Source organism: Schistocerca serialis, chromosome 5 (assembly GCF_023864345.2).
Source record: "Schistocerca serialis cubense isolate TAMUIC-IGC-003099 chromosome 5, iqSchSeri2.2, whole genome shotgun sequence".
Classification (NCBI taxonomy): Eukaryota; Metazoa; Arthropoda; class Insecta; order Orthoptera; family Acrididae; genus Schistocerca; species Schistocerca serialis.
In genome coordinates this window covers 607,562,288-607,577,123 of record NC_064642.1, presented here as the reverse complement: position 1 = coordinate 607,577,123, position 14,836 = coordinate 607,562,288, and the positions used below count along the sequence as shown (strand labels likewise).

The window sequence follows — 14,836 nt, the reverse complement described above, 5'->3', positions numbered from 1 at the left end:
GCAGTTCTGTCACGTTGAACGATTCTCTTCAGTTGTCGTTGGTATCATTCTCGCAGGATCTTTTTCCGGCCGCATCGATGCCAGAGATTTGATGTTTTACCGGATTCCTGATATTCACGGTACACTCATGAAATGGTCGTACAGGAAAATCCCCACATCTTCGCTGCCTCGGAGATACTGTGTCCCCTGGCTCGTATGCCGACTATAACACCCATGTTCAAACTCACATAAATCTTGATAATCTGCCATTATAGCAGCAGTAACCGATCTAACAACTTCGCCAGACGCTTGTTGTCTACATATGCGTTGCCGACCGCAGCGCCGTATTCTGCCTATTTACATATCTCTGTATTTGAATACGCATGCCTACAACAGTTTCTTTGGCGCTTCAATGTATGTAAGCGATAAACGTCTGGAATCTATCTCATCTTTTGACCACGTAGGAATCATATCACAAAGCTGTGAGCTGAAACGGATTCATGAAATGATAATTCTGGGAAACATTATTGCACCTGGAAAGACAAGTGTGTGCACGTGGCTAGTGCGATCTATTCCAGACATGCCCCAGCTTTTGGAGCCCTTAAGAACTAGGCAGACATCGGAGGAACTAAGAAACACGCTTTTAAGGCGTTAGTAGGGTGGTGTAGCCATACGAACGTGTAATGTAGCTGCTCGTGGAACTTAAATGGCAGTCTCTGTACGTTCATCTTTTCAGATTCGGTTGTGGGACCTCAGTTGTTCAGTACAGAATGTCAATTCAAACACCTTTCAGCCGTCCAATTTCCAAACTGTTATTTTATTTGGCTACCAGTTTCGGCGATATATTACGCCACCTTCAGGTCCCTGACAGACGTGTAGGAAGTTCCAATCTAAATTCCGGGCACAACAGGGGCAAGCATTCAAAGACTAGCATCAGTGGATTTCTGATGCAGGATCACCAAATCGCTGTATCAAAAATCTACAGATACCAGTCTTTGAATTCTGGCCCCTACTTTCACCAGAACCGAGGTTGGAATCTTCCTATATGTCGGTGAGGAGGCCTGAAGATGGCGTAATATGTCGGCGAAACTAGTAGCCCAATAAAATAACAGTTTGGAAACTAGACGGCTGATATGTGTTTGAGTTGACATTCTTAAATGGCAGTATTTGAAGGTGGTGGCGTTGTTACCGTGGAACCCTAATGGATAAATTTGAAGATAAATACTGTGTTTAATCTGGCTGCTTCTATCTTGTATTAGGTTCGTGCATAAGTTCTTAGCGTTTTTGTTTTGCATGTTGGTATTCCGGTTGCTATGGGGTTATTTATCGACTCTCTTTTTTTATTTGTAGTTCATTGTTGCTATTTCTGTCATTTGGAGATAGTGAGTGAATCTACGAATGCTAGAAAACGGAATGCGTAAATCGGAATATTTCCGACATGTTCTTCTATTTGAATTCAATAGAGGTGTGACAGCAGCGGGGGCAACCATAAATATTTGCGCCGTGTATGGGGATAATGCCACTGGACAGTACACGGGAAGAAAATCGTTTTAAAGAGGATGATTTTGATATTAGTGACTTTACGTTCAAGAAGACCCTCGGGATTTGATTAAGATCGTTTAAACAGATTAATCCACGTCAGTGTCCTCGATGACTGGTAAATGGATTGAACTGTGACATTTTCATGCAATGGAGAAGGTTCAAAAATCGGGTGTATGGGTACCGCGTGCTCTTAACCAATATCAAAACATCAACGGGTTACTATAAGTGCACCTTGCACCTCTGCTTGCTCGTCATCAATTGGCTCATGAACAACACCGACCACTCCTATCTTGTATCGTTACTGGTGACGAGAAATGGTGTCTTCATGCTAACATAAGTAAAAGAAAGGAATGGTTGAGTCCAGACAAGGCAGCGACCTGTGCGCATCCGTGAAAGCTAATGTTATGCATCTGGAGGAACAGCAGCGATGTGGTACATTGCGTATTGCTTCCTTGCTTCCCCGAGCTGTAGCCATCATTGCTGACATTTATTGTCAACAAATGAGACGTCTTGCAGACGCAATCCAAGAATAACGACCAGGAAGACTGCGTGAAGTGATGCTAGTCCACAATAATGCCCGCCTCTTTTCTGCTATACTGACAAAAAAAAACACTGTATAACAAAAAACACTATACAGGAGTTGCGTTGGAAGCCATTCTCAAAAAATTTTCAAATGTGTGTGAAATCTTATGGGACGTAACTGCTAAGGTCATCAGTCCCTAAACTTACACACTACTTAACCTAAATTATCCTAAGGACAAACACACACACCCATGCCCGAGGGAGGACTCGAACCTCCGCCGGGACCAGCTGCACAATCCATGACTGCAGCGCTCTAGACCGCACGGCTAATCCCGTGCGGCAGAAGTCATTCTGCTCCCACCTTATTTACCTCGTCTTGCGTCCTCTGATTTTCACGTTTTCCGCTCTCTACTTAACAACGTTGAAGAAACTTCCTTTCCGGATGAAAATAGGCTCCGGAAATGGCTCGACGACATCTTCGCCTGAAAACCAAGTGATTTATACGGTCGCGGCATCGAAAGTAACCCCAGCATTGGCATACTGTTATAAATGGTGAAGGAGGGTATGTTAATGATGACTAAAGCCCCTGTTGTGTGTATTTGTTGTGTTTATTAAACTATTGGAAAAACGCTAAGAACTTGTGCAACAACCCAATGTTAAGCGTAGGGATCATGAGGAAATGTTACGAGTTCACAGAGGCATCCACAGTCTTTACCGCGATTATTTCGTTAATTGCGTATGGCATAGGGTACAATAAAACTGAAAATTGATGTTCAACGATGAGAGCGCATTCGTCTATAGCTCTAGAATACCTGTGTAGCTGTTTTTCTCAGCGTAAGGACAAAGTTGAAACGAATAGAACTCGACTTTCAACGTAAATTCTCTGGTAAGTAATATATGCAATAAAACATACATGAAATGACGGAGGCACCTAAACCAGTTATCCAAGATCAAGTTTCGCCAACGTTTCAGTCGATCAAGCAATAACTTGTAGCTCCTGTTTGGTTGCAGCACGACTTAAAATTGTAGACAGCCGTCATACACATTTTGTCTTGTTTCGCCTGTCATTGCTCTGTTTCCACACCGAAGAGTTGTTCGAAAGAATTTCCTAGGCATTCAAAAGTGGGCGTGGAGGATAAATGTGTCCAGCAGTCAAGAGATACGGAAAGAAATTGTGTGTCGAGCTTCATAGGTGGATGGAAACATGTATTGGGTTCGTTCAAATGGCTCTGAGCACTATGGGACTTAACTACTGTGGTCATCAGTCCCCTAGAACTTAGAACTACTTAAACCTAACTAACCTAAGGACATCACACACATCCATGCCCGAGGCAGGATTCGAACCTGCGACCATAGCAGTCGCGCGGTTCCGGACTGCGCGCCTAGAACCGCTAGACCACCGCGGCCGGCCCATGTATTGGGTGATATGGAATTGAATTAAAAGAGTAGATGTTAAATGAAAATCGTGAAATATGGAGGTGAATGAATAGTAAAATATTTGTGTGTGATTTTTAACAAAGTAGAACAAAGGGGCCCCAGTCGTTGGAAGTCCACTGCAGAAATATTGAGCCGTGCTGCCCCTATAGCCGTCCATAATTTCGAAAGTGTTGCCGGTACAGGATGTTGTGCACGAACTAAACCCCCGATTATATCCCATACGCGTTTGATGGGATTCATTGCCGACCGCTGTGGCCGAGCTATTCTAGGCGCTTCAGTCCGGAATCGCGCTACTGCTACGGTCGCAGGTTCGAATCCTGCCTCAGGCATGGATGTGTGTGATGCCCTTAGGTTAGTTAGGTTTAAGTAGTTTTAAGTATAGGGGACTGATGACCTCAGATATTAAGCTCCATAGTGCTTAAAGCCATTTGAACCGTTTGGGATGCATGTCGGACGATCTGGGTAGCCAGATCATTCGCTCGAATTGTCGAAAATGCTCTTCACACTAATTGCGAACAATTATGGCTTTCCTGATATGACATCGTTGTGTGGGAACATGAGGCCCACGGATGGCTGCACATGGTCTCCAAGTAGCCGAAAATAACCGTTTCCAGTCAATGGTCGGCTCAGCTGGACCAGAACAACCAGTCCATTGCAAGTAAATAAAGTCCACACCATTAAGGAGTCACCGCCAGCTTGCACAGTGCCTTGTGACATCTTGGATCTGCGCCACATTTGAACCCTACCATTAGCACATACCAACTGAAATCGGGACTCATCTATCAGGCCACGGTTTTCCAGTCGTCTAAGAGTCCAACCGATATGGTCACGAGCCCAGGAGAGGTGCTGCAGGCGGTGTCGTGCCGTTACCAGAGCCACTGACGTCGGTCGCTTCAGGGCGGTGTGTTTGCGTAGAGGCGGACGGGGTGGCCGAGCGGCTCTAGGCGCTACAGTCTGGAACCGCGCGACCGCTTCGGTCGCAGGTTCGAATCCTGCCTCGGGCATGGATGTGTGTGATGTCCTTAGGTTAGTTGGGTTTAAGTAGTTCTAAGTTCTAGGGGACTGATGACCTCAGAAGTTAAGTCCCATAGTGCTCAGAGCCATTTTTTGTTTGCGTATAGTTGTCAGTGCTAACAGACAAGCAACACTTCGTGAAATAACCGCAGGTATCAGGGTGGGACGTACGACGAGCGTAACGGTTAGGACAGTGCGGCAAAATTAGGCGTCAGTGGGCTCCACAGGTGTTAGCAGTGACAACTCTACGCAGACACCGCTGCTCTCAGCCGTTAACCACTGCATTTTTCCTTTGTGAGAGGTAATGCCAAATGTGGTATTCTCGGAACACTTTTGACACTGTGGATCTCGGAATACTAAAATCCCTAACGACTTCCGAAACGGATTATCTTATACGTCTATCTCCAAGTACCTTCCCGCGTGCAGAGTCTTTTAATTCCCGTCGTGCGGGAATAATTACGTCGGAAACCTTTTTACATGGACCTCCTGAGTACAAATCACAGTTCCGCCAGTGCACTGCCCTTTTAGACCTCTTTTACGCGATACTCCCGCCATCTGTATATGTGCATATCGCTTTGCTTGACTTTTGTCACCTCAGTTTAGTCATGAGAAAGAGACAGAAGGAAAAATAAAGATGAGAAAGAGATAACAGAAAGCTTTAAAACCACCAAAAGCCTTCAGCAAGTTTCCAGTATATCCTCATTCCTCTTTGTGATATACTTAGACCAAACGCCGAAGGCATTGTACAAGAAAAGTTCAGGAACAGGTATGTTAGTTGGAGGGGAAAGAATGCATTCATTGCTTTTTGCAGATGAGCAAATAATTTTCGCGAACATCAGACTAGACTTGGAACGCATGGGTAAAATACAGAAGTAATACACGAGGTGGGGTTTTAAAAAATGATTTCTAAAAGATAGAATATGTGTCTATTGGTAAACAAGGTATAAATTTAGTTCTATAAGACGAAAAAATTAAAAAATATTGAGATTTTAAATATTTATGGTCTACTATATCCAGTGACACCACCTATGACAAAATACTGAGGCTAAAGTAAGGATGGTAAACGAGCGACGAATTGTTTGTATAGATTGATTTGAAAGAATAATATTAGTTAACACTAAAAAAAAGAGGGTACATAGTATTATGGACACTGTACGATGCAGAAATGTAGACACGAATAAAAGAAGGAACTATGTCAGGACAACGGAATTAGATTTTATGAGAGATGCCTACAGGTTACCCGTGAAGATAAGAACAAAACATTAAAATGTATAGAAAAAAATGGATAACCCACCCATAGCCAGCAAACTTCAGAATAAACTCTTCAGTAGTTTGAGCAGTTTAAAAGAATGAGTAGTGAGAGGTGACCAAAGAAGGATTTAATGGTTCAAATGGATCTGAGCACTATGGGACTTAACATCTATGGTCATCAGTCCCCTAGAACTTAGAACTACTTAAACCTAACTAACCTAAGGACATCACACAACACCCAGTCATCACGAGACAGAGAAAATCCCTTACCCCGCCGGGAATCGAACCCGGGCGTGGGAAGCGAGAACGCTACCGCACGACCACGAGCTGCGGACCAAGGATTTAATCCAGGCCCCAAGAAGAGCTAAAAGTATCTGCCACCTTTGTCATTGAAATATATATTGATAGAGTAGTGGATGAGAAGGAGTTAACAGCTTTAGACTGGAGTAACGCCGACTGCTTGAAGGAGAAAACGCCTACCCTCTAGATCAGGAGTTCCCAACAAAATTTTCTCGAGGACCCCCTCATCGAGCATGATTGGTACCTTGTCACATCACAGTATCAAGTACCTAAAAAAGCCAAATTAAGAGTCTTTTTATATGTTTTCTATTTTTGGTACTTAGAAAAAAACATTGACATATTCATTATTGAAAAAATATGGAGCAGCCAAAACAAAAAATATGTTATCATACGAAATATATTTAATATATTTTTTATTCTAATAGCATCTTGCGGACCCCGCTGGCATAGCTCGCGGACACCTGTTGGGAACCACTGCTCTAGAGGGATAAGTCAAAGAAGAAGAAGAAGAAGAAATTCGGTGTGAGCAGCTAAGGTCGAAATGGGTCTTTAAATTTGCACTCTGGCTATCTCTTCGTCGACGGCTTTGTGATGGTATAAGGCCACAGAGAAGATTGTCCTTCGCCAGAAGCCTCCCAGGTCGTATAACAAGGATACAGATCTGTGCGCCGACTAAGAATATTACTTTCCTTGCGTCAGCTTTTACCTGTTATCGTAAGCGGAGGTTCATGACGCAGTGTCTTAGCGGACTGTAAATCTTGGCCGAAGAAGCCTGCAACTGCAACCTGCCAGGTGAATCCCACTGAAGGTATTTGTCCAGACGGAGCAGTCGCCAGTTGCCAGCCTGCGGCAGCCCCTCGTGTGCGTCAAGCGACTGGAATCGATTGCACGCTTGTTACTGAAGACCCGGAATTGTTTTACATTTACAGCAGGCTCGGCGAAATACCTTTTCTTTCCTAGGGTCTCTTGGGTGACCTTCAAGCAATACAAATACACGACTGACAAACTTCCTGCTCCGTTTACGAAGCATGGGATAGGAGGTATCATTATGTTGGTTACCGGGGCACATAGGAATTAGGGACACGGATTGGCAGGTGCAATTGGTAAAGAAGCTCATGTGGCTGATAGGACCTACACGTGCTATCTGTAGTGTTGGCAGAAGAGCCAACACTGTTTTTCTAGAGGAGGCCGAAATGCACGCGTTTAATTACACGCTGACTGGCGTGAGGTCTGGAACAGGACAATATCTTGAGAATTGCAAATAAAGTACGTAGATGATGTAATACTTAACTTTAATCCACAATTGTAGTACATCTCTCTTGATAATACATGCTTCACATAATAAATATCAATTGAATACGGCGCCTTGCTAGGTCGTAGCAAATGTAGCTGAAGGCTATGCTAACTATCGTCTCGGCAAATGAGAGCGTATTTGTCAGTGAACCATTGCTATGAGCGTCGGCTGTACAACTGGGGCGAGTGCCAGGACGTCTCTCTAGACCTGCCGTGTGGTGGCGCTCGGTCTGCTATCACTGACAGTGGCGACACGCGGGTCCGGCGTATACTAATGGACCTCGGCCGATTTAAAGGCTACCACCTAGCAAGTGTGGTGTCTGGCAGTGACACCACACTATCAACGCTTCGCTGTTGAGGTGCTGGATCATGCACGAATGGTACAGCCACAAGGATCTTTATCTATGTGTTTATTTAAACTACCAATAGCGGACACCAGATACGTACAGGTGAGGTTACGGTTATATTTCACTCACTACCCACTAACGCATCTGTTTGGTCGTTTGCCATCTGCCTTATTTATTACAATTCATTTTTCATTGGAATTTTTTATTTTTTTTACTTTGGCAATGTGAAACGAAAACCTTTAAACCTTTATAGGCTTAAGTTTCGAGAAACATGTGGTAAGTAGTGACAAGAAGAAATTCTGCTTTACACGAAGTGGAATCCTCAAATGTCTATAGGTCTATTACTATACGAGGGTTGGAACTTTAATAGTGGCAACTATTTATTTACCAAAAAAAAAATGGCTCTGAGCACTATGGGACTTAACTCCTGAGGTCATCAGTCCCCTAGAACTTACCACTCCTTAAACCTAACTAACCTAAGGACATCACACACATCCATGCCCGAGGCAGGATTCGAACCTGTGTCCGTAGCGGTCGCGCAGTTCCAGACTGTAGCGCCTAGAACTGCTCGGCCACAACGGCCGGCATTTATTTACAGCTCGCACAAAATAACGTGTTTCAAAGTTTTACTGACCCTCAAAGTAGTCACCAGCATTGTGTATAACCCGTTGCCAGCGATGTGGAAGCCTAGGATACTCTTAGCAGTACCAGTTGTGTTGACAGTTCGAGCGGCGCGGCCTATAGCTGGACGAATTCGTAGCAATTCTGAAGCGAATGTCGTGAAGTGTTTCCTTCACATTTCTACGAGTTGAGCTCACTAGGGCTTAAGTCAGGGGAGTCCAATAGGTGGAGCCGGCCGCTTTGGCAGAGCGGTTCTAGGCGCTCCAGTCCGGAACCGCGCTGCTGCTACAGTCGCAGGTTCGAATCCTGCCTGGGGTATGTGTGCTTGTCCTTAGGTTAGATAAGTTTAAGTAGTTCCAAGTCAAGGGGACTGATGACCTCAGATGAAAAGTCCCATAATGTTCAGAGCCATTTGAACCATTTGAGCAATCTGAACGGTCCGTATACGTGTAATCCTACCCGTTCGTAGATTAAAACTTTGCGAAATAATGTCATTAAAGCTATTATCCTCGCAGAAGCAGCAGCTTGAGAGGTCTGTCTCATACGCCAATGGTGGCAACAGATTTACCCATTTATTTTAAGCGACTTCAGTTCCCAATCGAGGTTTTGTTTCCTATAACAAGAAACAAGGCTCAAGGTCAGAGAGAGGGGGAAAGAGCAGAGGCACAGAGAGGAAAGGGGGCTGGGAGGTAACGGACATAGAGACGGGGAAGGAAGGAGTGGTCATACAGAGGGGGAGATCTAGAGACGGAGAGCGGGAGATAGAGCTGGACAGAGAGAAGGGTAGAGGAGGAGGAGGAGGAGGAGGAGGAGGAGATGGACAAAGAGAGGGGGCAGGAGGAGATTAGGACATGTATCCAATTCCTACACTTATTTAATAACTGCGAAGCATTACTGGGTTCGCTAGTATTTCTATAGGGCACCATCCTGTAGCACATGACGACTTCTTTTGGCGAGTAGATGCGCGATGCTTCTGGTGTACATGCAGCAGCGTGCCGTATGATAACAAATTATATTTTATAAACAGCAAGAGGACAGAGGACAGCTTGGCGTGTGATAAGTCTTCTTCTATTTCAATAGAACAATTGTGTTGTGGTACTAAAATTTTTATGAACTGTTCGAATTGCTTTCTAAATTATTAGAAGGGAGATTTTAACCTGTTATCAGGATGAGCGGATTTTATTGTTTACTGGTTTTTCAGCTAAGTTTTCCTGAATTCTTACTTAAGCCTTCACTGTATCAATTCCGCAAGATTTTTTTCACACATTACATAACAGAGATCATGTTCACAGTTCTACATTTTCATCGATTGAGTACGAATGGAGGGGCAATTAAGAGTGAAAATAAGAAATATTTTTTTTAGTAAATTCGTCCCATGTTAATTTATTAAGTGCGGTAATAGCTTCGCTAATGAGTATCGTCTGTACGCAAAACAAACACGTACTGGTCGTTACTGATCCATGGTGTTTGGTCGCGTGTTGCAGAAATTCCTGTTCCACATCCATGTACCTCGGAGGAGGTCCGACTCAGAGTCTATCTAGCGACGTGGCGATGGAACTGCACCCCACCGTCGACAGCAGCGGAGACCACTCGCGGAAACGCAAGAGCTCCTTCAGGTAAGTCCGGCCCAGCGCCAGCGCATCAAACGCACGCAGCAGTATTACGAGTTCTTGCTCTATAATTTACCTCCTGCCTTTATCAGTCAGTGAGTAAACTGTACAAGACAGCCGTACTTAGCAGAGAACGAGAAGTCGTGTGTTTCTTTAAAAAAAAAAAAAGATACCAGTTCTAGCTTGTTTTGTGACACATGTTATACGACGATCTCTGATGGCTTTTTCATTAAGAGGAGAGCGGACTGGTAACACAATCTCTCTCTAGTTCAGTGGAGTGCAACCATTTGTAACTCCCCACTAACTGGCGCAGTTCTCACTAACTTGATTCCTCTTCAGAATGAGATTTTCACTCTGCAGCGGAGTGTGCGCTGATATGAAACTTTCTGGCAGATTAAAACTGTGTGCCGGACCGAGCCTCGAACTTGGGACCTTTGCCTTTCGCGGGCAAGTGCTCTACCAACTGAGCTACCCAAGCACGACTCACGCCCCGTCCTCACAGCTTTAGGAAGGTAGGAGACGAGATACTGGCGCAAGTAAAGCTGTGAGGACGGGGCGTGAGTCGTGCTTGGGTAGCTCAGTTGGTAGAGCACTTGCCCGCGAAAGGCAAAGGTCCCGAGTTCGAGTCTCGGTCCGGCACACAGTTTTAATCTGCCAGGAAGTTTGATTCCTCTTGATAAATGAATAAATCGTTACTTGTGATCCATATCGGGGTTGCCTACTTATTAGGAAGGTTACTTGTACGCTGCAGTGCACTAGTTTCTATACGTGCATGACAAAATGGTAAGGGAGAATATTAAACCTTGGTACTGCATTGGCCGAGCTGTCGTTCATACTCAGGTGATCCAAGTGGAAAGGTTTCCGAAATGATTATGGTCGCACGACGGAAACTAATGAACATTGAACGCGGAATGGTAGTTCGAGCTAGATGCATGAGACACTCCGTTTCAGACATCGTTAGGCAAGTCAGTAACCAAATATCCACAGTGTCAAGAGTGTGCCGCGAATACCAGATTTCAGGCATTACCTTTCACTACGGACAATGCAGTAGTCGACGGACTTCACTTAACGAACGAGTGCTGCGGCTTTAGTGTAGGGTTGTCAGTGCTAACAGACAAGCAACAGTGCGTGAAATAACCGCAGAAATCAAAATTGGAAGTACGACGAACATACCCGTTAGGTTGTTGTTGTGGTCTTCAGTCCTGAGACTGGTTTGATGCAGCTCTCCATGCTACTCTATCCCGTGCAAGCTTCTTCATCTCTCAGTACCCACCGCAGCCTACATCCTTCTGAATCTGCTTAGTGTATTCATCTCTTGGTCTCCCTCTACGATTTTTACCCTCCACGCTGCCCTCCAATACTAAATTTGTGATCCCTCGATGTCTCAGAACATGTCCTACCAACCGATCCCTTCTTCTAGTCAAGTTGTGCCACAAGCTCCTCTTCTCCCCAATTCCATTCAATAAATCCTCGTTAGTTATGTGATCTACCCATCTAATCTTCAGCATTCTTCTATAGCACCACATTTCGAAAGCTTCTATTCTCTTCTTGTCCAAATTATTTATCGTCCATGTTTCACTTCCATACATGGGTACACTCCATACAAATACTTTTAGAAACGACTTCCTGACATTTAAATCTATACTCGATGTTAGCAAATTTCTCTTCTTCAGAAACGCTTTCCTTGCCATTGCCAGTCTACATTTTATATCCTCTCTACTTCGACCATCATCAGTTATTTTGCTCCCAAAATAGCAAAACTCCTTTACTACTTTAAGTGTCTCATTTCCTAATCTAATTCCCTCAGCATCACCCAACTTAATTCGACTACATTCCATTATCCTCGTTTTGCTTCTGTTGATGTTCATCTTATACCCTCCTTTCAAGACACTGTCCATTCCGTTCAACTGCTCTTCCAAGTCCTTTGCTGTCTCTGACAGAATTACAATGTCATCGGCGAACCTCAAGGTTTTTATTTCTTCTCCATAGATTTTAATACCTACTCCGAACTTTTCTTTTGCTTCCTTTACTGCTTGCTCAATATACAGACTGAATAACATCTAGGATAGGCTACAACCCTGTCTGACTCCCTTCCCAACCACTGCTTCCCTTTCATACCCCCCGACTCTTATAACTGCTATATGCTTTCTGTACAAATTGTAAATACCCTTTCGCTCCCTGTATTTTACCCCTGCCACCTTCATAATTTGAGAGAGAGTATTCCAATTATCATTGTCAAAAGCTTTCTCTAAGTCTACAAATGCTAGAAACGTAGGTTTGCCTTTCCTTAATCTAGCTTCTAAGATAAGTCGTAGGGTCAGTATTGCCTCACGTGTTCCAACATTTCTACGGAATCCAAACTGATCTTTCCCGAGGTCGGCTTGTATCAGTTTTTCCATTCGTCTGTAAAGAATTCGCGTTAGTATTTTGCAGCTGTGACTTATTAAACTGATAGTTCTGTAATTTTCACATCTGTCAACACTTGCTTTCTTTGGGATTGGAATTATTATATTCTTCTTGAAGTCTGAGGGTATTTCGCCTGTCTCATACATCTTGCTCACCAGATGGTAGAGTTTTGTCAAGACTGGCTCTCTCAAGGCCATCAGTAGTTCTAATGGAATGTTGTCTACTCCCGGGGCCTTGTTTCGACTCAGTTCTTTCAGTGCTCTGTCAAACTCTTCACGCAGTATCATATCTCCCATTTCATCTTCATGTACATCCTCTTTCATTTCCATGATATTGTCTTCAAGTACATCGCCCTTGTATAGACCCTCTATATACTCCTTCCACCTTTCTGCTTTCCCTTCTTTTCTTGGGACTGGGTTTCCATCAAAGCTCTTGATATTCATGCAAGTGGTTCTCCTCTCTCTAAAGGTCTCTTTAATTTTCCTGTGGGCAGTACCTATCTTACCCCTAGTGAGATATGCCTCTACATCCTTACATTTGTCCTCTAGCCATCCCTGCTTAGCCATTTTGCACTTCCTGTCGATATCATTTCTGAGACGTTTTTATTCCTTTTTGACTGCTTCATTTACTGCATTTTTATATTTTCTCCTTTCATCAATTAAATTTAATATTTCTTCTGTTACCCAAGGGTTTTTAGTAGCCGTCGTCGTTTTACCTATTTGATCCTCTGCTGCCTTCACTATTTCATCTTTTCCCCTTACCCGTTATGATAGTGCGGCGAAGTTTTTTGATAATGGACTATGGCAGCAGATAGCCGACGCTAGTGACTTCGTTAACAGCATGACATCGCCTGCAGCACTTCTTCTGGGCCGTGACCATATCGATTGGACCCTAGACGACTGGTTAGCTGAGTCTCGATTTCAGTTGGTAGGAGCTGATGGTAGGTTTCGAGTGTGGCGCAGACCCCACGAAGCCATGGATCCAAGTTGTCAGCAAGGCGCTGTGCATGCTGGTGGTGGCTCCATAATGGTGTGGGCTGTGTCTACATGGAATGGGCTGCGTCCTCTGGCCCAACGGAACCTATCACTGACTGGAAATGGTTACGTTCGTCTACTTGGACACCATTTGCAGCCATTCATGGACTTCCGTTGTTCAAATAACCATGGAATTTTTTGGATGACTCTGCACCGTGGCACCGGGCCACAATTGTTTGCAATGGGTTTGAAGAACGTTGTGGACAATTCGAGCGAATGATTTCGGCGCCCGTCGAACATTTATGGGACATAATTGAGAGATCAGTTCGTGCACAAACTCTTACACCGCAACAATTTCGCAATTATGGACGGCTAAAGAGGCAGGCTCAATATTTCTGCAGAGGACTTCCAACAACTTGTTGAGTCCATTTCACGTCGAGATGCTGCACTACGACGGGAAAAAAGAGATCCGACACGATATCAGGAGGTCACGCAAGACTTTTGTCACTTCAGTGTATAATATATTTTCTTATTCCGTATTTAAACGGTGGCATTCGCTTTTATGTACTGCAGTTTTTCCTGAAATTACAGAAATTACTCCGGAAAATTATAGTGTTTCCAAATTTGAAAACATGTGCAAAGGGACAACATGGTGATTTAACTAGGCACAAATATTCTGTTAAAATTTAAAAATTTATTTAATTATCTGATTATCTGTTGCATTATTATTCTACTAAACCCCAGTGATCGGTAAATGAAATCAAATCAAACAGAAGTATTATCAAAAACTAGCTGCTAGTCAAATACATTTTGAAATAGAAACTATTCGAAACTAACAAAATTTTCCGTTTTCTAGACAGGTAAAATTGTTAAGACCTTAAATAAACTTATTGTCAGTCCATCTGCAAGCATCAGGTACTCCATTGTTTTAGTGCACGACTGTCCCCATGTTAATAAGTGCACGACTGTATCCATGTTCTATAAATAGTTCTAAAAATGTATAGCATTTTTATGGAATATGCTGTTGGTTCTTGGAAGAACATAAACGTATTAAAAACCTGAAGACACAGTATATTCCATAGATATTATCAAAAGTGCTAAGATAGCTGAACTATCCGTCAGATGCAACGGGTTAGTGAAACAGAAGTCTAAAGCCACAGAACATAACTAATTCAATCGCGAGTGCATGAAACTAAACGTAAGACCAATGTACGCGATGCTGAAATCAAGAAACACAACACAAGTAGCCATGTAAGCTATCCGTGCTACGTAGAGAATGTGGATGAATGAACAACTTAAAGTGTAGTGTGTGGTGAATGATAATGTGTGTTAACATTTGAAAGTTGTTCACAAAGCAATTACGTCACTTCTAAACCATTGTGAATTCGATGTATATGATAAGTCAGACCGAGAAGGTTCGCTTACCGTAAGGAACTTGACGTACCTCCGCCTGAAAACTAAAATCTAACAGTTATCTCAACTGAAACGAGCCCCAACAACCACTAAACGTCAACAGTTTGCAGGACGTGTCATTAACCAA

General features: G+C 43.5%; 1 protein-coding gene across 2 annotated transcripts in view; it reads left to right on the top strand.

The window, feature by feature from the left end:
• Positions 1 to 14,836, top strand: part of LOC126480777 (protein cycle) — a 1,000,752-nt gene that overhangs the window by 808,461 nt on the left and 177,455 nt on the right. For both annotated transcript variants that reach the window (XM_050104079.1, XM_050104078.1), the window contains one exon: positions 9,791 to 9,922. In XM_050104079.1, the coding sequence (XP_049960036.1) occupies positions 9,791 to 9,922 (132 nt within the window). The remainder of the gene's footprint in view (positions 1 to 9,790; positions 9,923 to 14,836) is intronic.